General features: G+C 41.8%; 5 protein-coding genes across 6 annotated transcripts; 3 read left to right on the top strand and 2 right to left on the bottom strand.

Annotated features, from left to right (window-relative positions):
- Positions 1-54: 54 nt before the first annotated feature.
- On the bottom strand, positions 55-2776 carry LOC115737285 (ribokinase). 2 transcript variants are annotated; one of them, XM_030669323.2, is made up of 4 exons: positions 2023-2776; positions 1020-1205; positions 500-695; positions 55-412 (listed from the first exon to the last, which is right to left on the bottom strand). In XM_030669323.2, exons 1-4 carry the CDS (start codon positions 2692-2694, stop codon positions 321-323), a joined length of 1146 nt encoding a protein of 381 aa, XP_030525183.2. In that variant the 5' UTR covers positions 2695-2776; the 3' UTR covers positions 55-320. The 2 variants fall into 2 exon arrangements, with proteins under 2 accessions (XP_030525183.2, XP_048131061.1); XM_048275104.1 differs by having other exon boundaries at positions 55-409.
- Positions 2777-4403: 1627 nt separating this feature from the next.
- Positions 4404-5138, bottom strand: LOC115737442. Its single transcript, XM_030669561.1, has one exon. The coding sequence runs from the start codon at positions 5136-5138 to the stop codon at positions 4404-4406; it is 735 nt and encodes a 244-aa protein (XP_030525421.1).
- A 3652-nt stretch (positions 5139-8790) lies between these two features.
- On the top strand, positions 8791-16964 carry LOC115737282 (SH2 domain-containing protein A). The gene is made up of 13 exons (XM_048273926.1): positions 8791-9126; positions 9755-9946; positions 10566-10772; positions 10849-10938; positions 11539-11616; positions 11784-11948; positions 12812-13153; positions 14129-14412; positions 14820-14982; positions 15904-16253; positions 16393-16452; positions 16555-16638; positions 16720-16964. The coding sequence occupies exons 1-12, from the start codon at positions 8950-8952 to the stop codon at positions 16580-16582; spliced, it is 2136 nt and encodes a 711-aa protein (XP_048129883.1). The 5' UTR covers positions 8791-8949; the 3' UTR covers positions 16583-16638; positions 16720-16964.
- An 885-nt stretch (positions 16965-17849) lies between these two features.
- On the top strand, positions 17850-19787 carry LOC115737288 (glucan endo-1,3-beta-glucosidase-like). The gene is made up of 4 exons (XM_030669327.2): positions 17850-18093; positions 18579-18607; positions 18715-18949; positions 19130-19787. The coding sequence occupies exons 1-4, from the start codon at positions 18039-18041 to the stop codon at positions 19153-19155; spliced, it is 345 nt and encodes a 114-aa protein (XP_030525187.1). The 5' UTR covers positions 17850-18038; the 3' UTR covers positions 19156-19787.
- Positions 19788-19978: 191 nt separating this feature from the next.
- LOC115737283 (solanesyl diphosphate synthase 1, chloroplastic-like) lies at positions 19979-23473 on the top strand. The gene is made up of 6 exons (XM_030669322.2): positions 19979-20602; positions 20788-20918; positions 21601-21728; positions 21806-21909; positions 22302-22429; positions 22567-23473. Exons 1-6 carry the CDS (start codon positions 20386-20388, stop codon positions 23113-23115), a joined length of 1257 nt encoding a protein of 418 aa, XP_030525182.1. The 5' UTR covers positions 19979-20385; the 3' UTR covers positions 23116-23473.
- Positions 23474-23657: the final 184 nt, after the last annotated feature.

The following is a 23657-nucleotide window of genomic DNA, read 5'->3' as shown; positions in this document are numbered from 1 at the left end:
TAGAAATGTCGGTCACTCACCACTTAAATAAAGCTCAGAATAGACACTGAAACATTAGAACACAGCAACATGTAGCTTTTTAGATGCAAAGTCACCAATACAAATAATGTTCATTTTAGCAAGCAGTTAATTATTTGTTTAGTGTACAGTAACAGTGCTTAGATGCCCCTGTACTTCCAGCACAGTCAAAAGTGGGCATGCCATCTTTCTTTTATCTACAAAAAATCATTGTCGGCTTGCTCCTCATCAGCTCTTTATTAAAAAACACTCTGCTATTGTTCCATACGTTACATTGTGAAGACTGTCTAATGTCGAAATCTTCAGAGAGACTGCAGAAGGTCTGAAACCGATTCTCTAACCGGCATGCTAGGAATGGCGCCCTTTGCTTGGACACAGAGGGCAGCTGCTGCCGCTGCAACAATTGCAGGAACTTATCATGCCCAGTTAAATGTTTCCATGAGAAGAATCTCAACTAAAACACAAGCATCGCGCTGCATACCGGCAAATCTGAGGCACTCTGCTTTCGATTTGCCCTCGACATGAGCCACGGCAAAAGCAGCAGTAAACGTGTCACCAGCTCCAGTCGTGTCGAGGACCTTCTTTGCTTTTATGATGGGTTGCTTGATTGGGTTTTCTCCTTCTATGAACAAAGCAGAGCCTTTGTCCCCAAGTTTTAGTAATACTTGCTTAATTCCCTGAAAGTAGATGAGCACAATGTTTCACGTGTCAGGCCTTCGCCAAAATGTGCTGTAATCTGATTATGACAAGACATATAATCACATGTGCAGACATAGGGTGCAGCTGCAGTGGCAAGCAAGTATAAACTCAGTCCATCATCTAGCCACACAAGAAGAACATAGAGAATATCATTTTGATTAGAACCCAAGAGTCGATTAACATTCTGCATGATCACCTAGGGCAATGGAACTCTGCATTTCCTTCAACGAATTAAAAGTACGTGCAATGACAGCACCAAGTCGTTAATTATGAAAGTTGTTTTGAATGTGCTAGAATCTCACCATTTCGTGAAACTTTGCTACGGCTTGGCAGATTTGTTCGAAACTTTCCGTGGGCATTGCAGTTAGGCGAGCGAGCTCGGTTTCATTTGGGCTAAATATGTCAACAGAGCTCAAAAGTTCACGAGGAATTGGTGTATCCATTCCCCCAGCATCCAAAATGACTGGAACACCTGCGCTCCTTGCAGCCTTAAGATACGTGACATTCATTATAAGGTTGTGCACAAAAAAGAAGAAATTATTAGCAAACCAGGTCAAGAATGGGCACAAGCAAACAGATTGGGAGAAAAAAAGGTAACAAAAAGTATTTTCTCTTTTTACAAAAAAATTAACAGCATAGATACACACCAGCAACTTGCAAAAATGCCAAATGCCAGGGAAAGAGAACAAAGACAATCTCCTCAAATAAAGGCCTAGGACGCCCAAAAGGTACCATGCTCATGAGGTTAACATCATCGAGATGAAAATTTATTTTCCACACGATCTACAAGTAAATTATGATAAAGTATAAAAGAGTGTAGTAGAGTAACTAATTTAGATATCACTTTCTCTACGAAGGAGGCAGCATAACACTTAGCCACTGCGAAAACTACAGTAGAGAGTTCGATTAAACAAAAAAAAAAAAAACTACAATAGCAGATGCACATCACAAATGTATCCCTGAAAGCAACCGACTGATACATTGGATCTTACACGCACACGCCTTGTCATTGACGAAAATGCAGAGAACTCACGATCCAAGCAAGCTTCAATTATCCATTAGACACTACTGGCTGATGCAGTTCCTTTTCTTTCAAAAACTGCAACGACCCCAGTAAAGCTTCTTTGTTACTCTCCCTCTTCAGTACAACTCACAGAATCATACTGATCCCACTCTCAAATCAGGAAAACAAAGATACCATTACTTCACCCTACCTCCGCAAAACAGAGAGCACCAACATGCCATCAGCATTTGAAACTCAGGAAAAACAAATCGAAAAGAAGCATTTCCAACACGAAAAACAACCTTGGCGACTTGATTGTTGACAAAATCAGGAATTTCCCTCTGGAGCAGAACAATCCCAGCATTCTTCACGAGCTCCAAGTCCTCATCAGGCAAAACCTCAGGCCAAGAGCACATGTTGGTCCCACCGATGATGATGATCGAGTTCTGCCCATCAGATTGCAACATCACCACCGCATGCCCAGTGGGCGTCCCACTCACGATGTTAAGATGATCAAGATTGACCCCACTATCCTCGAGTGCCTGAGAAACCAGCTTCCCGTGAGCGTCTTCGCCAACCTGGCCCAAGAAATAAGTCGGATAACGCAATTTCCCGCCGCAAGCGGCTTGGTTCGCGCCCTTGCCGCCGGCTAGGGTCTGACCGGAGGTGGCCGAGATCGTCTCTCCCTCATTCGGCAGCCGCTCAATCTCAACATATATATCGGCGTTCGCGGATCCGACGACCACTAACGGCAGCGGGTGAAAGTTGGGATCTTGAGAAATGGGTATTGGTGGGTTTTTTGAGGGGTTTATGGAGAAGGAAGGAAATGGTGGATGAACTTGACGGTGATTCAAAGGGTTCTTGGTGTTGAAAAGAAATGGGTCAGCGTTGGTTTTAGAACGTTGTGTGGTGAAATGGGAGTTCCGGAAGGTGGCGTTCCAATGGTTTGATGGTGAAAATGCCGCCGTCCTCATCTCTGTCGAATCAGGAAAAACTTTGTCGATGTAGAGAGTTTCTCTGTCGAATTTCTGTAATTTGGACAAGAACGAGAATCAGTTCGCCATGACGGAGCGAGTGACTTCACAGGGGAGTGCTGGTGATGGCTGATCATGTGGACCTTCTTCTTCACAGGCCCAAGAGGAACTGGGCCTTTCCACGGAAGGAACTACCTCCAGCCCACAAATGGCCCAAGGAATTTTGCTTATTCAGTTCTTCCTTCGGCATTAGAATCAATCAGTTCGGCCATTAATTATTCCTCAGGAAGGAACAATTTTGGAAGGAAATTTTCAATGTATCACATTCTTGAGGAAATGCGTAATGGCCTGTATACATCCCATGTACTTAATAAGTTTGAAGATATGTTATCTTATGTAAGGGAGTATATTTTCTGAGATTGTAATCTTTTGATGTCTAATATGAATCAAACTCAGAATATTCCTGTTAATTACTTTTTCTGTTTCCAATGATAATTAATTGAAATTTTGATTCATACCTCTTCAATCCATGGTTGTCTTCCAATAACATTACTATTTGCATTCGGTAACACTGGTGTCGTGCTGACAAAGGCGATAGCAAGCCATTCTAGCTTTTAAATTGTCCTTTTTAAGCTTTAGCTCTTCTTGTCCAATCGATTTTGACATCGTTACGCATAGACATGGTCGGTTCCACGGAACCGCCGGTTCCTAAAAAAGGTGGAACCGGCGGTTCCGGGCCGGTTCCGGTTCCGGTTCGGAATCGCTGGTTCCTAGACCCAATGGTTCTTTTCCCCAAGCCTCCTCCTTTTTTTTTTTTTTAAAAGTCGGGTTGGAACCGTGGGCCGGTTCCAGGCCCACGGTTTCATATGGCCATGTCTAGTTACGCATGCGATTGTTATCTCTTATGGAAGATGCTGCCAAGATGCACAATCAATTTAGACAGGATCGACATGATTTTAACAGTTCTTACCTTTTTCCTTCTGCTATTGGCAATTGACATAGTACACAAGTTTTAGCTCACCTATCAATCCTACGGAGTTAAATTTCTAGTGTCATAACTAAATAGGTTCTCCTTCTACCTTCAACCTTCGGCATAGGAGGTTTTTTCACATTCCCGCTTTCCATCTATCGATGCCGATCGCGAAGAGGAAGTCATCCCCTTCTGCTACGGGGTATGCCTAGAGGTGGCCAAATGGATCCATGGGCCCGGAACAGGCCCGTCGACTGGGCCCACGGTTCCAACCCGGAACTGGAACCGGAACCGGCCCGGAACCGCCGGTTCCAACCCGTTTTTAAAAAAAAAAAAAAAAAGGGAGGAGGCCCGGTGAAAAAAGCAATTGGGCCTTGGAACCGGCGGTTCCGGTTCCACCTTTTTTAGGAACCGGCCACGTCTAGGTATGTCGCTGTATTAAGTGCACATATTAGTCTCCTGAGATTGCAGAAATGAAGTTTTTTTTTTTTTTCCTCTCAAATTTAACCTCAGGGCATGACGTCCAACTAGGAACTTACAGCTGAAAACATCGTTATACAAAATAAGGGGCGACAACAGTAGGCCCCGAGCTCTAACAGTTCTTACAAAGTCGTCTTACTAGACAATTAAGACCCAAAAAAACCAGGAGGAATTGGCCATCTGATGCGGTCATCACATTCTATTTGTTTGTTTTTTCCACATGGCTTATTACTCATATTATTCACATTCTCCTACTTTGCTAACTCGATATGAATCCTCTCAGGACACCGGCTATTATGGCGGTTGGATCGCCCAGGATGGCCGAGACAACAAGCTGGACGGCTCCGCCAGCCACTTGAAGAAACTTCTTCATATTATCACTTTTCGCCCTCGAATTACTCATCGATGCGCCACTGAGCCTCGGGATCTTGGTGTGCAGCTCTCGTACCTTGTTCTTGTCCACGTTGAAGTAGGAAGCCAACCAGCTCTCGATGAGCAACTTCTTGACGCACGATACGTGCAGATTATACGCCTTCGACTGTGACTTGTAAGCCCAGCCTGGCCCAGAGCCCTTGCCTCCGCAATGAAGGCACGGGCCAGAGATGCTCCTAGACAGGTAGAGGACATTGTTCCCGTCGTCCAGGACTTGAGGGAGATTCACGCAACAAGGGTGGAGATCTAAATCGCGGCACTGGCAGTGGTACACGAATCCTAGGATGTCCGTCCCGCACGCATCGCACACTCTCAAGTTGCGATCGGGGGGCTGGTAGCAGAAACTAAACGTGCATCTCTTGTAGAAGGGGTGCGTCACGGTCGGCAGCGCGGCGCCGCACGCCTTGTGGAGCTCATACTTGCACAATGGGCACTTGTACCGGAGCCCGATCCCGGCTTCTTTGCAGCCGTGGCAGTCGAACGGGACCTCCGAGTATTCCAGCTTGAGCTTGTGGTGGGGTAGGGAGTGGGCAGGGTGAGATATCTCTCTGTCAATCTTCATTGGTCTTTCATTCAATCCTGTTTTGCGTTCCCTTGTGTTGATGAAGATGGAGAATCCAAGGATGGAAAGTCTATTTATTGAGAAATCCTGAGATGGATGGGACTGAGAAAGAAGGTTCCATTTGTCCTTGAGATGGCCAAAAGAGCAGAGGCAACTAACGAAGCATCTGATCTGATCTGATCTGATCTGATCCACGTGAGATCTCTTGCTTTTGGAATGATCCCCGAATGGAAAGGCATGTTGCTCCGGTTCACGCAATCATTGATAAAAGTCCAAGAGGTTGAGTGAGGAATCATGCAAAAGTAAAGCAATTCCTGGATTCTGTTGCCTAAAGAAAGAATGTGAGATTGATGTGGATTTTTATATGGGCTCTCCGTATAATTTTCCCAGTTTTGAGACATGAATGTCTGAAGAGGGACTGTATTCCAAGATTTGAGATATTAAAAGTTAATTCAATCAAACATCTCAACTTTTCAAATCCGTTAAAATTGTAGACGGCGAATGCCAAATTGGACACCAACCCTGAAAAATAGCCTTAACTGTCCACGTTAATGTCCGATATGATCACCTAAATGATGTCACGTCAATGATGACATATTAAATGACCAAGATCGTCCAAAATCAAAACTCTCCCTCTCTCTCCCCTCGTCACCCAACACCTAAGTAGAGATGACATAATGTATATTTCGTAGCAATCTATGTCAACAATTGGGCTTGACTAAGCGAGCGAGCCACATCGGCTAAATCACATTACATGCAAATTTATTTAAGGAGGATCTCAATTTGAGGCAAAATTCAAAAGTTGAGGTATTTGATTGAACAAGAAAGAGTTTAGGTACTCGAACGTAAAACGGACAAAAGCCCGATATCCAAATTGAAACTTGGTGGGAAGAAGCAAGTAAATGAAGGAACAGACGTCTGTGATCAATCCAAATTGTTCTGCTTGGTCCGTAGAGGTGAAGAAAAGAATAATAAGTCACCTTTGATTGATGTGGAGAGTTTCCAAAACGTCTGATAAAAATCTCTTTTTGATGGCCTCCTACGAATCAAATGGGTGTGTGGTACATAGAAGAGACACCTAACCAATGCATATCGCTTCGAGAGAGGAGATTCTTCCTGCTCAGAAAAACCTTTACAAGTTCCCCACATACACTTCCAAAAGTTTGCCGCAGAATTTTCATGTGAACATTGGAAATGTCTACTTTGTTCAACATGAAGAATAAGAATGAAATCATTGAGAACTTGTCGACTGAGTTCGCTTAATGAACGTATAAATTGATCAATATGAATGTAACGACAGATTCGTACTTACCCAGGAGTTCTCTGAGATGGTTTGGTTCTGAGTTTTTGGCTGAGTTATTAATGTTTATCCCCGTCTGCGGTTTCGATCGATCTAGTAAGCAGAGGTTGTGACTCTTTAGAACTCTCTTGCTTGGCAAAATGATGGTGTTCGATTTCTCTGATGCGTAAATTGCAGCACACATGACATTCCTCCGTACAGTATGTCTTTTAGGCTAGATCGAGATGAAAATCCGTGGTCATTTAGTTATAAGAAGGATTTAATCAGAACGGGCTTTATGTTTATTACCATGTAAAGGAAACTGAAATCTAAGGTCACATTCTAGAGGCACTGTCTTTAACTGCTATCTCAACATCGTTACTGAAAAAGTATTAGGACGAAGGGTCCCCAAAATATTCAGCTAGTCTCGGCAATTAAGATGCTGTTGCCTTGGCAAAATGATTTTAATCACTCAAGTAATCTTTCTGCCAGGCTTTTGTATTTGTTTCCTCACAGCAATGAGGAAAAAGTACCGAGCGAGAATGTGTCCAACTTATGCCGATATCGCTGTCTGCATCGTTGTGATCATCTTCCTCATGCGTGCAAGGAAAGTAGCGTGGTTTGGCGTGGTTGAAGCCAAAGAAGCTTAGAGAGTTGTCTGAGAGGGAAAGGTCTAAATGGAACTCCTTACAGGCTTTTTGTTTCAAGACCTGAGAGAGAGCAAGAGAATGAGCGAGCGAGCGAGCAATCTCAGTCTCAACCCATGACTTGTCTCTCCGATGATATCGTCCGTGGCATACTACCTTTCCATCATCACAACATCAACCCTTACGGTAAATGTACCATGTTCTTGAGGTGTAATGAAGAATCATCGTCAGAATGAAATCATTTGACGTATACGTCTCAGTAAAAGAGAATACAGAAAAGATGTATGTCTCATTTCTTCGGTCCCTGTCCCATTTCTTTACTGGGAGCATAAGATTGTACTTTAAGCAACATCAAATGAGTATTAAAACAAGGCCCAGCTTGTTAATTTTTATAGACCTTGATAATAGTTGTGCTCAGCCTTTCACTGAACAGAGAGCAAAGGGTTAGTAACAATCCGGCGACAATGTTGGATGAAACCATTCGAGTCGGATCTTTGCAACTCGTCTGATACTCCAAAATGCATAATCTGCACTAACTATATCCGACGCTTTCTGTGTGCTGCCTCTTGAAATTCTATTGCTGGTAAGCTTTGCTTCACATGATGGGGCCTCTGCCTGTATTGAACATCAAAGACTGAGAAATATCGAAGGAAATGCTTTTGATGATTTTGAAAAGACACATCCCAAGGACTAGTATGGGCCAAGCATAGAGAGATCGTCAACCCAGCTTTCCACTTTGAATTGAAGACAGCAAACGATACAAGATATGATTGGTTAATCATCTTTCATCAAGTAAATGTTGAACTTTCTTAAGCGTTGAGCTCAGTTTATGTCTAAAATTCAGGCAATTGAATTGCAAAATGAAATTGAAAATTTAGGTCATGATCCTATAAAAGAACTCGACAATAAGACGACGTAACAAGCCACGAATAACTTCTCGACCGTGTCGACTGATTAGGTAGAGAGATATTGTGTTGTCCTCGTAGGAAAAAAAAAACTTTTTCAATCACCTTGGGGTAAATGATATTCCACATTGGGTACGGAAGGAGACGTCGTGTCATGATTAATGAAAATAATATTTTTCATAATGGTTACATATTAACATCACGTACGTTGCTTAGGTAGATGATGACGTTCGAAAAGATACGAAATAAAATCAGTATAGCCAACTTGTATTTCCTTTCTTTGGCCACCTCACGTTGAATGATGTTATACAGCATTCGATGAGTTATCTCAACTGGAGTTATAATCGACCAAAAAAAAAAAAAAAAACAGAAAAGCACAAAACGAAAGAGAATAATTAAAAGAATAATATCAGAATTCCAACAAAGATCACATTTTATGAGTACTACATTCGATGTTCCGAAACAAATGGGCCTAAATTGGGTTGTCCTAGATCCAGTGATAAGCCCGAGACAATAGTTTGTGGAATTTGCATGCCCCCCTAAAAAATTTCAGCACAAGCTACGGGCAAGACTATTCTTAGACGAAACAGAACTCACTCTGCACATGCCACGTGCCAACATCTCGAAGCCTTTGGGCTCTCTGTCGCTCATCTGACGCTCCATCTCGGCCCTTCTCAAGCTCGTGTTCATGCGCGCGAAGTTTCGGAGTTTAACCTCAGAAGCAACAAGACCGGCCGTTAGTTAACAGTCGTCAAAAAAGAAAAAGAAAAAGAAAAATAAAGACTGCCTTTGGCTTTGTGAAGACTCAAACTGACCCGAAAATTAGTTTGTGTTCGATTCATCTGTTGGTTGATATATGCACGTAGAGAGAGAGAGAGAGAGAGAGAGAGAGAGAGAGGTCTCTTGGGTTTCTGAAGGATTTTTCAGTTGGTGAGAGACTGAGAGTGAAAGGAGTCATCTTTGAGCGTGGTTGATCGGAGATGGAGGGCGACGAGAACACAATCGACCTGAGTCGTTACTCTTCGCTCAGTGATTTCAGGCTCGACGTCGAAGCAGAGAGAGATGAAAAACAAGAACGAGAAGAAGGGTCTTTGCTTTTCTGCTTCTGGGTTTATCTCTTGCACTCCACCACTTTCCCTTGTACCATTTTTCGTCAGGTAGAGAAAAGCCGCCGTTTTTTTCTTCCCTCCTCTGTCGTTCGTTGGTTTTTGATACGAGGGACTGTACCCATTTCTCAATTTTGTGAATTTTTTTGTTTTGAGAGCTTAGGTTGTAATGTGTTCTTTGTTTGGCGGTTGTTTTAGCGATTGATCACTCACCAGTTGTTGGATTTTGTGGTTTCGAGGGATAGTGTTGCGTTCGTTTGGATCGGTCACCGTTGCTCGGCTCTCGGGTTGTGTGTGTTGGTCTGATTATGATATGTTTTGAATCGCTGTGGAATTTTCTCAAGAGTGACTTTCAACGAGCACTGAAGTCTATTGCTGTGTTGTTTCTGTTAGATGGATGAATAAGTGTCAATGCCTGTTGGTGGAACCAAAGCTGATTTGATTTTTGTGGTTTTGTGTGGGATGAATCCTTTGTTATGGGTCGTGTCTTGTTTTTTTCGTCCCTTATCACTTCATTCCTTGGTTTGTGACACTAAGGAACTGGTCGAAAATGGTGATTAAGAGATGATTGCCTGCCCTTTCTTTTTGTATACAATAATCACAAGCAATATTGCCTGTCACTTCTCGTTTTGGTTCAATGTTCTGTGGTTAATCAGGTTAAAAATATTGGTTTACACAGGTGAACTCAGATGTCAAGGATGGTTTTCCAATTCTTGTTTTGAATGGAAATAAGAGACTCATGCTTCTGCCACCGCTATCTCCACAAAAAGAATCCCCTGACTCTGAGATTTCTGCTTTTTCAAGTGAAAAATCGCATGCTTCTTCAGATAGCGAGTTTCCGTTTGGAAAATGGGTCCATGTTGGCTGTCAGGTATGTATACGAAGTGTCTGGATTACACTGCTTCTTTGCATGAGAAGGTTTTAGACACGGGTTTTTAACTGCCTGTTCCTTTTGAGTTGATAACTGCTGAAATTTTTATGGCTATTGCTGAGCACATTAATGTCCATCATGCTTACCACTAACTGGTCCGAACTGTTGAACATGTTATCTGTCTGTTTTAGCTTTAACCAATTATTTCAGATGTAATTGGACTTGTATGAATGGTACATGATCTTCAAAAATGTAAAAGTAAGCTGTATTCAATGGATATTCAAATAGCATCTACAACTGGCGCACTTCCATTGTGACTGAGAAGAATAAGCTTTTATAGAGTACATACTTGGAGTATGATTCTATTCATATTCATTGGAGTGGCTGTGATTGTGTAATTACGTGCATTATCTGGTGGATCTTGGATGAGAATTGTTATCAGTTACATGTAAGTCTATGTCTCATTGGTGGTCTGATGAAAGAGATAAAGTAGAAGTCTAGATTGCATAAATGGTGCTCAACTGAAAGTCTCTTCATGATGTCTTTGTCTTTCCTAGGTTTCTTGTCCTTGGGGCCCTTTTCCTTCTGTAAGTTGCTCAAAGTTCTATCTTCATGGCAGGTCTCAAATGACCTTTTACGGCTTCACTTTGACGGGGAAGTGGTGGATGAGACGCCCCTAAGTGCCTCAAAAGACGGAGAAGCTGATCTAGGCCCTTTAAGGCAAATAAGTTTGGTTAGTACCAATGGAACTGATGATGGTATAGAAGGTTATTTGTACAGTCCAAAGGTCTTGCACCATTCTTCATCCCTTGAGAATCATTATAAGGTACCTTTCGTCTAGTTTGTTTGACCTTATTCATGTGGATGTGATATCTTTTATGAATATTTTCCTGTAATGCCAGGATGCACCTATACACTTAGCTATTGACAAGTCATCTGCTTCTGACATAGAAGAAGGTAGCGATGGTACCTGGAGTATCATAGGTGGAAAGGTAAGTCGTTGTATCTTCCTCATAATCCTATCAATACTACATTTTTTCTTTTTGAAAAAATCTGATTGAATTTCGCATCCAGTATTAGGCATTTGGTGTTGAACTGCCTTGAACAAGTTGAATCTTTTGTCTGTGACGTCATGGAGCAATATTTCTATGTTAATGAGCCTTTTTTTTTTGTTCCTTTTAATAGCAAAACAGTTGGCTCTAAAGCTTTCCTCTTTGGAAAAAGTATCAATTTTGGATATTCTCAAGTGTTTGCAATTTCAGCTTTTCGGGTGGTTTCTGATTGTGCTTCCAAAGCGTGATTGCGAATTGGAGATTCCTTGTCATTTTCTATGCAAAACAAATTTATATATATGACTGACTGACTGGGTCATAGCTTTCCTTGCCAGTGTATCTGGAAAACGAGATGGGCAGCGAAAGCTTACTCTATGGTGTTTTACATTCAGTGTGGTTGTATGAGTCTGTTCTTGCTTCTTTGAAACCCAATTGGCTCCTTATTTGTAATGTTCTATGTTTCCCTTAAAAGTCAGGTGCCATGCTCTAGCCGCGGCCTTCTTCCAAAATGCATTGACAATTGGTTTTACCGAATTGCAGGCATCTTGCCGGAGGAACTTTGCGTTGGATGTTGTCTTGCTAGATGCCTCTGGCCAGATTGTCAATAAGGAAATGGAGGTTTGCTTCTTCTTGCTTCTCACTGTGCCTCTCTCTCTTTCTCTCTCTCTCTCTCTCTCTCCAACCCCACATAAAGACAACTATCATAAGAGGAAAAAAGGAAAAAGGAAAAAATCATTGATAAGTTGCATTTAATAATTGATATTTTTCGTTTTTTTATTTGGTAGGTTATTGCTTCACTTTTGTATGCTAATAGTGGATCGCTGGTGGAGAAAACCAGTGATGATGAAGCCCCGCTGTTGACAAGCTACGATGGAATTGAATTTGATTCCTATGAGAAACCTAGCAAATTATTGCATGGGCGTGCTTCTTTTAAGCTCAAGATATCTCAGGTAGATGTTGGCTGTGTGATTTGTATTATGCCATTGATAGCTTGTCATCTGAATTAAAGATAGTGTCAGTGGCTTGCAGTTTGTTTCCAAATATTTGGAGGGATTGTATGCATGAAAGGTGTTAGAGTAATTAATATTAAACCGCGCCGTCATCTAACAGTTTAAGTTTTTAGAACAATCGATAGTAGTCCGACCAAATCTTACATGGTATAAAAGCAAGAGGTCATGAGTGGAATATTTTCCCGCTTAGTACTAGGCAAAAAGACTAGATTAAGCGTGAGGGGGAGTGTTAGAGTGATTAACTATTTAACCACATTTTCATGTAACTGCTATAAATTTTTAGAACAATCGGCAGTAGTCCCACCAAATCTTACAAAAAGTAAATGGCACGTGGTAATTGATATTAGCATCGCATTAGTATGTTAAAGAGTACCAGTATGCTTCCGAGATCGACTAATCAAATTGAATATATCATTTATCACTAGCTGGACAGAGTAATCATATGCGTAGGTTGTAAATTAATGCGGATTAGATGCATCTTTTTTTTCTTTTGGTTGAATATTTTCTTAGACATCGTTAGCTATAATGATTAGATCGGCTTGTGAAGGGAAGCTTAAAGGAGAACTGGAAGAAATTGGACCAATTTTTGCACTTCCATATAAATACTTTTTGGCATACTTTAAGTGTTCATACTTTATACAGTTGATCAACTTCAATCAATTCCAAAACATTTTCCGAATTCAACTCTGTAGTGCTCGTAAAGAAGAGTATGTATGATGTTTTTGATTGAAGACAATTCATATAGCTTGCATGGAGAATACTTTCTCGTCCCCGAGACTTATGCTCTTTTTGTCCTTTTTCAGCTTTCATCCAAGTGTGATAACAGGTTGTTCCGTGTGAGGTTCAACATACCACAGGCTGGAAATTATCCTTTCTTAGAGGTTTTGTCGAATCCCATCCGCTGTATTTCTCGCAACCGCAATGCCAGAACATCCTCTCTGATAATTTGGAAAAGGCCAGCATCTGGCATTTTACCAGTTAAGTGTACTGTATCTTCCAAATATGAAATGCCAGAGCTTGAGCATAATACTGTACGTGAAGCGAAACCTAGTCCATCATCAAAAAGGGTTAGATTGGGAAAGGCCGATTATTCGTTTCAGCAGCTGGATTACGAATGCAACTCTAACATCCGTAGTGACTTTAAGGTACGACAGATCATCATTTTACACTGCATATCCATTGTGAGATTGTGAGCAGGGTATTGCTATTATGCATGGGGAAGCATGTTTGGATGTGCTGGTGAGCTACAAGCCCTTTCCAGTAATAGTTCCTCTCATATACATTCCCAGTCACACGAAAATTTGCATGCATGTGAATTGTTCTTGTAAATGCATACTTTATCATAGGTAAGCCTAAGAAATGTCTCCAGCTAACAATTCCTCATTTCCACTAGAAGAATGGAAACTACAGTATAATTTCCATAGGTTACGCAAGTTTTACCGATAAGTCCTAGCGGATTTCATGTTTCTTGATGTAATTACTAACATATGACCACAAAAAAAAAATGTAATTACTAGCACTAATGATAAAGAGGAGGACTTATTGGTGGAACCGCAAGACAGTCATGAACCATAAATGGTTGCTATCAACGACCCTGGTTACTGCCTTATGCTACATCTAGATTTTCCCTCCTCATGCTCCTCTGGATTAAAAAAAATATCTTTACATGCCATATTGGAAGAAAGTGGAATATTTATGGTTTTTTTTTTATGTTGGAATTTATGGAAAGTCAAAAGTAACTCTTTTACCTAGCATCAAATTCTAAGTATTAGTTAAATTTAAAATATTTTGAATAAGTTTTGTATGAATCTGTGTGTCAACATGTTGATATTGTTAAATATTTTATGAGTTTAGATTAGAGAATGTCAAAAATGATGTGCTGCAAGATTCGAAAAAAGTCAAAAGTAAAAAAGTAAAGTCACTCCAAATAAATTTTACTTGAGGAGAGTACTTTAATTTGGCGAATGCCAAATTTGTTTTGCGACAAAGCACTGGAAAAGTGCTACCATCTTTATATGTTGTCAGCACTCTGAATGATTTTCAGCTTCTTGTTCTTGAATTCTGGAATTTTGTCTTGTGAAGTTCTCTCTTGATGTGAATACAATCTAAATGTCGATCAGGCTAAGGATAGTTTCGGGACAAGCCCACGCATGATATTGAAGAATTTTGAAGCTGCAGAGAAGCTTTCTTCAGATTCTGAATGTACTAAAATGCGAAATTCAAATTCCAAGAGTATGCCCAGTGTTGGAAAAGCAGTTTCAGATTCTATCACTTTTAGGTACTGCTTAGCAGGCTCACATGAGAGGGCTCTTCTGCTGAAGGAGTTTGCAGTATCTGCTTCAGATGAAGAAGTTTTGGGACTTGCGAATCAGGTCTCCATGTACACTGGATGCTCCCATCATCGGTAAGTTCCTATCTCTTTAGTTGTTCTATCGGGATGCTGATAGAGACTATACTTACCATTTTCCTTATGTGGAGATAGGCTATATTTGTCTGAAATGCTTGTGTTTGTTAGTGGTTGTCTTCCAAAGCCAACCACAAGCTGGCTGAAGTACTAGTCTTCGCACATGTTTTACTTTCTTGTTGCCAATTGACCAACTATGTCCGAACCTGAAATCGATATTTCTCATTGATGCATGATACAGCAGTGTTCTCTGAGTACTTAATAGTGATGGTATTGCTCATTGCTGCTAAGTAGTTTTCCTACCTGCCATAGTTTGCTGGTCTCCCCTTGTGTCACTACCACACTGTCAATAAAAGTGTACTTGAACCTTGTGTATCCATAATACTTTTTTTTTTTTAATTTTTCAGGAACCAAATTGCAGTTGCAAAGAAAATGATAGAGGAAGGAACAAAACTATGGAGCTTGATTTCACAAAACACCAGCCGTGTTCACTGGGAGAGTGCTGTCTATGAGATTGAAGAGTACTTTATGAAGATTGCTTCCTGCAATACCAGAACTCTTTCCCAACAGGTTCTCCCTCCCTCCCTCCCTCCCTCCCTCCCTCCCTCCCTCCCTCACACACACACACACACACACACACCCCCTTACTCATGCATACACGCGTACTATGATTGTCTGTTTAATGGAAGAGGAAGATGGTCGGAACCATTTCCTTTCAGCCGCTATTTAAAGTATGTGCTCCTTGTGTCCTGGGGACCTTTTACTTCATCATGCATTGGCTATTGACTGTGACTAAGTACATCTATTTATTTCTGAAAGATTGCTTCAGATGCACGTGGTCCAAATTCAATGTCTGTTATAGACTATTGAGGCTATAGCTTTCTTTCCTTAGTCCAAGATGAAGGGTACTTAAAAAAAACAGAAGTAAAAAAAGGAAAGTGGCTACGTTTGTACTGATTAAGGAGTAGAGTCTTGGAATTCAACAAAAAAATGGAGTAGATTCTCGGAGGTTTTTTGAGATGCTTTGCCTTTTAAGAGAACTGATTTTTCTCCTCAATCTTAGTGGCAGAAATGCCACATTAACACATAGCAATTGAGTTACTATTACATTGTGAGAAGGTGGAAAAGAAACATGTAGAATTCGTGAAGGGAACAGAATTATGTAGAAAGCCATGTCTGTAAGAGAACATAAAACAATCTGGAAAGCCATGCTATGCTAGTTCACACGTATTGCTATCTGACTTCAAAGGCAAAATTTAGCTTTTGCACATTCATGTGGCCAAACACGTGTGTCCAATTGTGAGTCCACTGTCCCAAATCCAGACATGGAAGAGTTGGACAATGGGGCACATAAGCATTCATTTACTGGCTCAACTTTCCTTTCGCTTTGGAACGGAGAGGTGCCTATTTCATTTGAATGGTTAGGGAAGCTCTTCAATAGAGAATCGGTCATGAATTTGATGATATCTTTCTCTCTCTCTCTTGCCACAGGACTTCGAGCTTCTGAGGAGAATCTCTGGTTGCCAAGATTATTTGATGCAAGAGAATTTTGAGAGTATGTGGTGTTGGTTATACCCTGTAGCTCTCGCGCTATTGAGAGATTCGGTGAAGGCATTGTGGAATTCTGTATCCCCTAGATGGATAGAAGGTTTCATAACTAAGGAGGAAGCAGAAGCTTCACTTCGAAGTCCAAGGGGCCATCAAGAACCTGGAACTTTTGTTCTTCGGTTTCCCACATCAAGGAGCTGGCCCCACCCTGATGCAGGTTGCTTGGTTGTGTCTTACATCGGCAACGATTACAATCTTCGCCACAGGCTCCTTTCCGTTGATTATGCCTGCAGGTCTGTCACTTCATCTATTTCTTCTTTCATTTTCCGACACATTTGCCAATATTTCTAAAACAATGCCTAGCACACAACTTGTTCCTGAACTTGAGAGTTTCCCGTCTTTGTTATTGTTTTCCTTTGATGATGGCCAAAGGAGCAGTAGGCCCCTGGGGGAGCTGCTGCTGATGGAGCCCGGACTATCTCAATTGGGAAGGCAAGATTTACTCCATGTTACTCGAGCCTTTCTATACGATAGAAGTAGTCTTATAATTGCCGCTGCTAATAACACATCAATATTTCCGTCCAATTAACGCAGGGTGTTCCAAAGTCAGTTATCTTCTTGAAGATTTCTGCCAGGGGCTTGTGCTCTCTAGGTTATGACGATACATACAGTAAAAATGTAATCATGACTTTTGCTGCATTTATCTGTTTAGTTCAAATTCCTGTGTTATTAAATCTCTTGTTCTTTCATGCTTCTCAGGTAATCATTTGCAGCAGATAGTGTCATTCTTGGAAACTAGCATCATTGAGTTTCTTCGGCAAAGAGTATTTGAGGGAAAAAATTCCAGAATCCGGCGCTTCGGGGTTACCATTGTATTGCCCTATCGTCCTCTTTTTCTTTGTCGCATCCTCAGTCCGCTGCATATCGAAAACTAAATGTAAGGTACAGTTAATTTGATTTTGCTCGGGCAGTTGATTGGCTCGAGTTGAAAAGATATCTTTTTTGGGACTTTTCTAGCCTGCATATCCAGGAGAAGGCTTAAAGTGCAAACTATGGAACCTGCACATAAAAAGATCGTGTGAGATCCAAATCGTCGAAAGTGCCACACCATCTTTCATGTAGGGAAACTTGATATAGTTTGAAGTGCCGAGCCCGATCAAAGGCATTTTTGTCATTTATTTTTTTTTATCTTTATCTTTTTTATCTTTATTATTTTCTTTTTCCTTTCTTCTCGGGCGGTGGCCAGCCACTAGCAAGCGATGGGCGAGGCCGCCCTCGAGGGCGGCGAGGGCAGCCCTCAGCTCTTGCAGGCAAAGGCCACCCTCTACTAGCCCAGGCAAGGACGGCCCTTGCTAGTGGCCAACCATCACCTGAGACTAGCCACCGGTGAGAAGAAAGGAAAAAAAAGAAAGAAAAAAATAATAATAATAAGTAAATGATGAAAGACCCTTTGATCAGATCTTTTTTTTTTTTAAATAATGAGGTTTTTTCAGATTTTTATTTGGAATTTTCTCTACTTTATTCAGTGGGAGATTATGAGTCAAATTTGACGAGGGGTGAAGGTCAAACTAGTAGAGACTCAATCAATCAAATGTTGATGGATCACATCGATCTCGTATGGCTGTATTTATTTCGTCGGATACATTGAAAGAGAGGAGGGGCTCCCGTGCACCCCCGAACCCGCCACCATCCCATTAAACTCAGGAAAGTGAAATGGAACAATTGAGCGACCACGTTGGGAAGAAAGCGGAAATAGAAAAGGACTGTTTTCGAGCGGAGTGCGCTGAGAGTGTGACCGAGAGAGAGCGCGCGCGGAAAAAAATTTGCAGAGTTGTAGTGACGATGACGTGCGAGTCTGCCCTCTCGTTTTCCTTTAAGAACAGATTCCGTGGGTGACGATTCTCCTCCTCTGCGCGAAAATTAATGGAGCCGTTTGATCTTCTCCCAAAACGGTCTCCTTTCGCTCAGGCCCTTTTTAATCTCCGTCACGAACCACGTCGTCTTGCTGATTGCTTCATCGTTTCTGAAGCAAGCAAGTGGAGGACTAGGGTCGCAGCAACGTTCAACGTTCATCGTCCATGGCGAAAGCATTGGTCTCTGTTTATCTCCTCGTTTTCCTTTGCTTCAGATCAGGTAATGGGAAAGCCTAAGCCTTCACCTTCACGTTAGTGTGACCTAGAAAGAGCCGTAGCTGTTTCAGGAAGGTGAGAAGAAACCCGTTTGACAGTTCTTGTTCTTTGTGGTGTCTGTGTCTCTGTGTGTCTTTATGATTTCAAGGTTTTCGAGTTCTGCAGTTTCTTTTGAATCTCGGTTGGTTGTATCTGCACGAGTCAGTTTTCATTACCCACATGGGAGTAAGAAAACCACGATAGATCTAGCACAACTAGTTTTCTGACGCTTCATATCATGGTCTCATCTCCTGGCGTTTCCTTTTTCTGCTTCTGCATGGATGATTTTTTATCAATGAAATAGTTGCAAGAATAGCAGTTCTATAACAATTAGATTTTAGCAGAAGAAGCAATCCTCTGCCCAAATGTGAATCCGGTAGTCCAGACCATATTAGATTTCTGCGACGTTTTCTAACTTTTTACGAACTCTGATTTGAGGTGTTACTTCAGGGGAACTTGTCGAGATGGTAAATGCCCAGGTATTTCAGTCCTTCTCGACACTCGTCCAAGAAAACTACTGATGAATGAAATGTGATGAAGAGGAAAATAAATGCTGATTGTTGGAGTTGTTCCAATTGCGTGGCAGAAAACGTGGTGCGTAGCCAAGCCTTCGTCAGAGCAGGCGGCCCTGATGGCGAACGTCGACTACGCATGCTCTCAGGTGGATTGCCAGATTCTTCAAAAGGGTTGCCCTTGCTCCTATCCAGATAATCTGATCAACCACGCCTCCGTAGCCATGAATCTCTACTATTCCGCCAATGGGCGGAATTGGTGGAACTGCGATTTCAGGAAGTCGGGCCTCGTCGTCATGACCGATCCAAGTAAAGTCAACCCCTTCGGCTACTGATAAGTGCATTGGTCATCCCTATAGGGGTATATCTTATTTATAACGTGGTGGTTCTCGTTTCCTTAGGTCATGGCAAAAACAATAACAAACATGTATGTTTGGCCATTTCCAAGAGTATGCAATTGTTCTAACATGATGTCATGTCGACTGGCAGGCTATGGCGACTGCAAGTATGAATAGCAGCCGGTACTGAAGGAGAAGCTGCAGTAGCTCGTCGTCATAATAAGCTGCAATCCTCTCGTGTGTCGGAGGACAAATCTATCTAGTCTTCTTCGCATCTTACGTTAGTTTTGCCCAAGTTTTAGTTGCTGCAAGAATGTGGAGGAAAAAGAAAAAAGGTTTTCGGTTTTGGTTATCTCTGTTCAGCCAGTTCAATGATCATATCAGCTCCTAATCCTGATTGTTCTTCTCTCGTGCGTGCCATACCTATGTGTCAAACTAAACCAAGCGAATCGCATTTTAATTAACAGCACAGCTTAAATTTGATCGGTAGATTTACTTTCATGGAACATTAATCACAAGACTTGTCAGAGGTTTGTGCAGAAAAATAGAAAAGGGTCACCCTCTTCTAAATTTCGGACATCAGAAAGTCATTTATCGTGACAACTGATAGCCCTCCAAACTAAAATCAATGACCCTTTATTTTTGCCCCTTTGGGTGCTTTTGTATGGTTGGGCCTAACCTTCTTCCTGTGAGGTCTTCGTAGATGAATGTCGCAAACGACGTTTGGCAGGTCTGTCATTTTATGACAGATTGGGAGGAGACTAATCTAGTAATCTGTCTTAATGAATCAAAACCTGACATTTACTTCCCCCTGGAGTCCCAGCGACGGTGATCGCACACGTGGCGGCCATTGCTGATATACCATGGGACAATCCGTGGTTAAGAAAGGGGATTACATGGCTGCAATTGGACCACCAACTGCAGTTTTAGGCAAATAAATATTTGACCCGTTGGTTGTTTTTCTCTTCATCACATGTGATGTCACGTCTGTGTCCTCGCTCTGCTTCCTGTCGCACGAAACTTGGGCAAAAGCAGACCGAACGCTACTGGCCGCACTTCAAAGTTGAGAGCTAGATAAGAAACCTACGTCCCATGTGGGCTTTCAGTATCCACCCAATATTCACTCTTTCTTTCCCTTTTGTGAGGTTCTTTGTGATTATTAGAGCGGCAAAAAAAGGGAAAACAGAGCACCACGAGTCAGCTAAAGTTTGAAATTTTTTCGTTTTCGGATTCATTGAACATTGAACTCTTTTAGTGAGTTCAATCATTCTTGCGATGATTGTCTGCTTCCGGACCCTCTCTTCCCCGAGATATTGAGAAATTTTTTTTTTGTCCCCATTCATTTTCTTGTGACTATAAGTTTTGGTGATAAATTGCGGAGATTTGATTTATCTCGGTTCGCTGAGGATGATGTCAATGACATGCCGTAACCTCCTGGACTTGGTTGCTTGTGGGTGTTCTTCAAATGCTTCATTCGACAGGTCGTCAGTGAGAAAGTATGCGAACGCCGATACGAGGAGCAGGAATTGCGGAGACTTCGCCGCTCGGAGGTTGTTTTGCTTCCGTCGAGATATTGCCTCGTGTCGGGTTTCTTCAACCAAGGCCCCCAATACTCTTCTTGATGGTAACGGTTTCTTTGTCAGCAATTGTTCTCGTCTGGGCTCTTTTTGATGTTTTTGGATTAGTCATACTTAATTTCATGGGTGATAGTAATGTTTCTGTCTTGCAACCCAAAGTTTGTTTCTTGTTCACCAATTGTGTTCAGTTGAACTCCACAGCATCTTACAGTAGTTTCACTGGTTGTAATAGATTCAGGTATTGCTCAAAGTCCTTCGCAAGTGTTGGATTTGAAGGAAGAGCCAAGAGGCCCCATATTACTCTCAAATTCGTTTGAAGTTGTTGCTGATGACTTGCAGACACTGAATCAAAATCTTCGAACGGTAAGATTCGTCTTGTTGAGATGATTTCGCCTGTTTTCTGTTGGTAGCTGTTGTCTGGCTGAAGGCATTTTGGGAAAGGGCATGTCTTGAAATCACCCATGTAATAGAATATCTGTTGCATATGGTCTTTCCATCTTCAGATGAATAATGTGGAGTCTAGACCATTCGTTCTATGCATCGGAGGACAAAAAAGAGTTGAGGGTTCAGAAGTGAAGACTCCTTGTAGTTGACTCGATTTTTGCTGAAGCTTCCTGTACACATTGATCAGAAAATTAAAGCATGTTAGGGAAACAGATCCTGGTTCTTACTCTCTGTCTACTCTTCAGAGTGTCCACTCTTTTGTGTTCTATGGATTGTGTTATGTCTTGCCTCGGGAACCTGAAGTAATGTCATCTATTGCCATAGCATTGAATCTTGCACATGCGTTTGAAAGGCCAAAATGCACGTGTCACAGTCCTGCATGGCCATTTATAGAGTAAACTTCAAGTTTCTAACAGTAGTTTGCCAGCTTAAATAAAAACCCTTGAGGTTTCTTCTGCGGGGTAAAGTGGGGATACAAGCTCCATCCTACGAATCCTCTGTCCTTAATTTTTTCAGTTAATTGACTCCATTATAGCCAAGGTGTTTTATGGGAAAGACTCGGCAATTAGTTAAAGCTACTCTGATTATATTTCTCTGGTAGATTGTAGGTGCAGATAATCCAGTTTTAATGTCTGCTGCTGATCAAATATTTGGGGCTGGTGGGAAGAGGATGAGACCTGCTTTGGTCTTCCTTGTCTCTAGAGCCACAGCAGAAATAATGGGTCTGAAGTAAGCATTTCTCATTTTTTTTACAATCGGTTTTCTATTAAGGTCTTGCTGTAATTGTACCTTCCATACCTTCTCAGAGAACTTACGAGAGAGCACAGGCGTCTAGCAGAGATAATAGAGATGATCCATACTGCAAGCTTGATACATGATGATGTGTTAGATGACAGTGATATGCGAAGAGGTAAGTATTTTTCTTTTTCCATTGTATAGCATCTCATGCTTTGGGTGTCGGTGCATCAGATGAAGCACTGTGACTGTCGTAGAGCAGCTGCAGCTGCAGCCTGTTGGTTCAATAACCAGAATATATAAACCTCCCTTTGGATTGTGGTATGAACAGTGGGTCAACCAACTTTGCGAAGGTTATAAGTTAGCAACAGGAAGTTGTCAAATTGTTTCCCTAATGGGATGCTGCAATCTTTTATTTCAACTGTCAAATTCACAAATGTATTGTCAACGTCTGCAGTGAGAGAAAGTTCCTTTGTTTTTGGTTGTTAGGATAGTGCTGCCTGGGAGATGCTCCATTTTGCTCCCTTCTTGAAAAGCCTAACTTTATATGAACTCCATACTTTTCAGGGAAGGAAGCGGTTCACCAGCTTTACGGAACAAGGGTGGCAGTACTGGCCGGGGACTTCATGTTTGCACAGTCATCATGGTATCTTGCAAATCTTGAGAATCTCGAAGTCATCAAACTCATTAGCCAGGTAAGTCCTTTGTTTCATTTTAACACACTAGTAACTTCGACTGCTGATTGCCTTCTGAGTTGGCAAAACTCAAACCTGGAGTATAGACATAGTCACATAAGCAATTATATCCAGTACCATTGTACATGTTTTGGCAGGTTATTAAGGATTTTGCAAGTGGTGAAATAAAGCAGGCATCGAGCTTGTTCGACTGCGACACGCATCTCGAAGAGTATCTTATCAAAAGCTACTATAAGACAGCTTCCTTAATTGCTGCCAGCACCAAGGGAGCTGCCATTTTCAGTGGGGTGGATAGCAACATTACGGGGCAAATGTATGAATACGGGAAGAACCTGGGCCTTTCATTCCAAGTGGTCGATGACATATTGGATTTTACACAGTCGGCCGAGCAATTGGGCAAACCGGCTGGAAGCGATCTCGTGAAAGGAAACTTAACCGCGCCGGTTATTTTCACTCTAGAGACGGAGCCAAAACTTAGAGAAATCATCGAATCAGAGTTCTGCGAAACAGGTTCTCTTGACGAAGCGATTCAGTTGGTCAAAAGCTGCGGCGGCATAGAAAGAGCTCAACAATTAGCAAAAGAAAAGGCTGATCTCGCAGTCCAGAATCTAAGATGCCTTCCTCAAAGCGCCTTCAGGTTAGCCCTTGAGGACATGGTGATGTATAATCTCGAAAGGATAGATTAGCTGCCTATGCCTATAGGCCGAGCAAGCAATTCTTTGGCTTACGTGAAGGTTGAAGGTTGAAGATTGAAGCCTGCCAGTGAAACCGGCATTTCCGGTGCATCAATAAGCAGGAGGACGAAATGAGGGAAAGATGCTGGTGGATGGTTGTATATGTACATGCATGATAGGCATTGAGCTATGACTTTTAGCTCTAAACATTGTTCGTTCAATTACAATTTTCTCCTCAAAAGGAGGATTAACATTCGAATACCGTTGTATGATAGAGTTCCAACAGGATCAATAATGTAATGCTGTATAATTCTTTTTCATGAACTCACCATGCAAAGCAAGCTATTCACCTTTTCCTCTTTGGGGGTAATAGAGATTAGAGAAAGAACTTAAAGAGGTCTAAAACATTGCCACGAATCTTTTTTCCTTTTTCCCTTCCTCCGCCAGCTTGGGACGATACGCGACCTTCGTATCGGGAATAATCAGATCGTGGTACCGCGATCGATGCGATTCTTGTTGTGTCTAGAGCCGAGTGACATGTTGATTTGATATGG

This window comes from Rhodamnia argentea, chromosome 2, assembly GCF_020921035.1.
Source record: "Rhodamnia argentea isolate NSW1041297 chromosome 2, ASM2092103v1, whole genome shotgun sequence".
Taxonomy (NCBI): domain Eukaryota; kingdom Viridiplantae; phylum Streptophyta; class Magnoliopsida; order Myrtales; family Myrtaceae; genus Rhodamnia; species Rhodamnia argentea.
The sequence above is the reverse complement of the archived record's forward strand: the minus strand, read 5'-3'. Positions and strand labels throughout refer to the sequence as shown.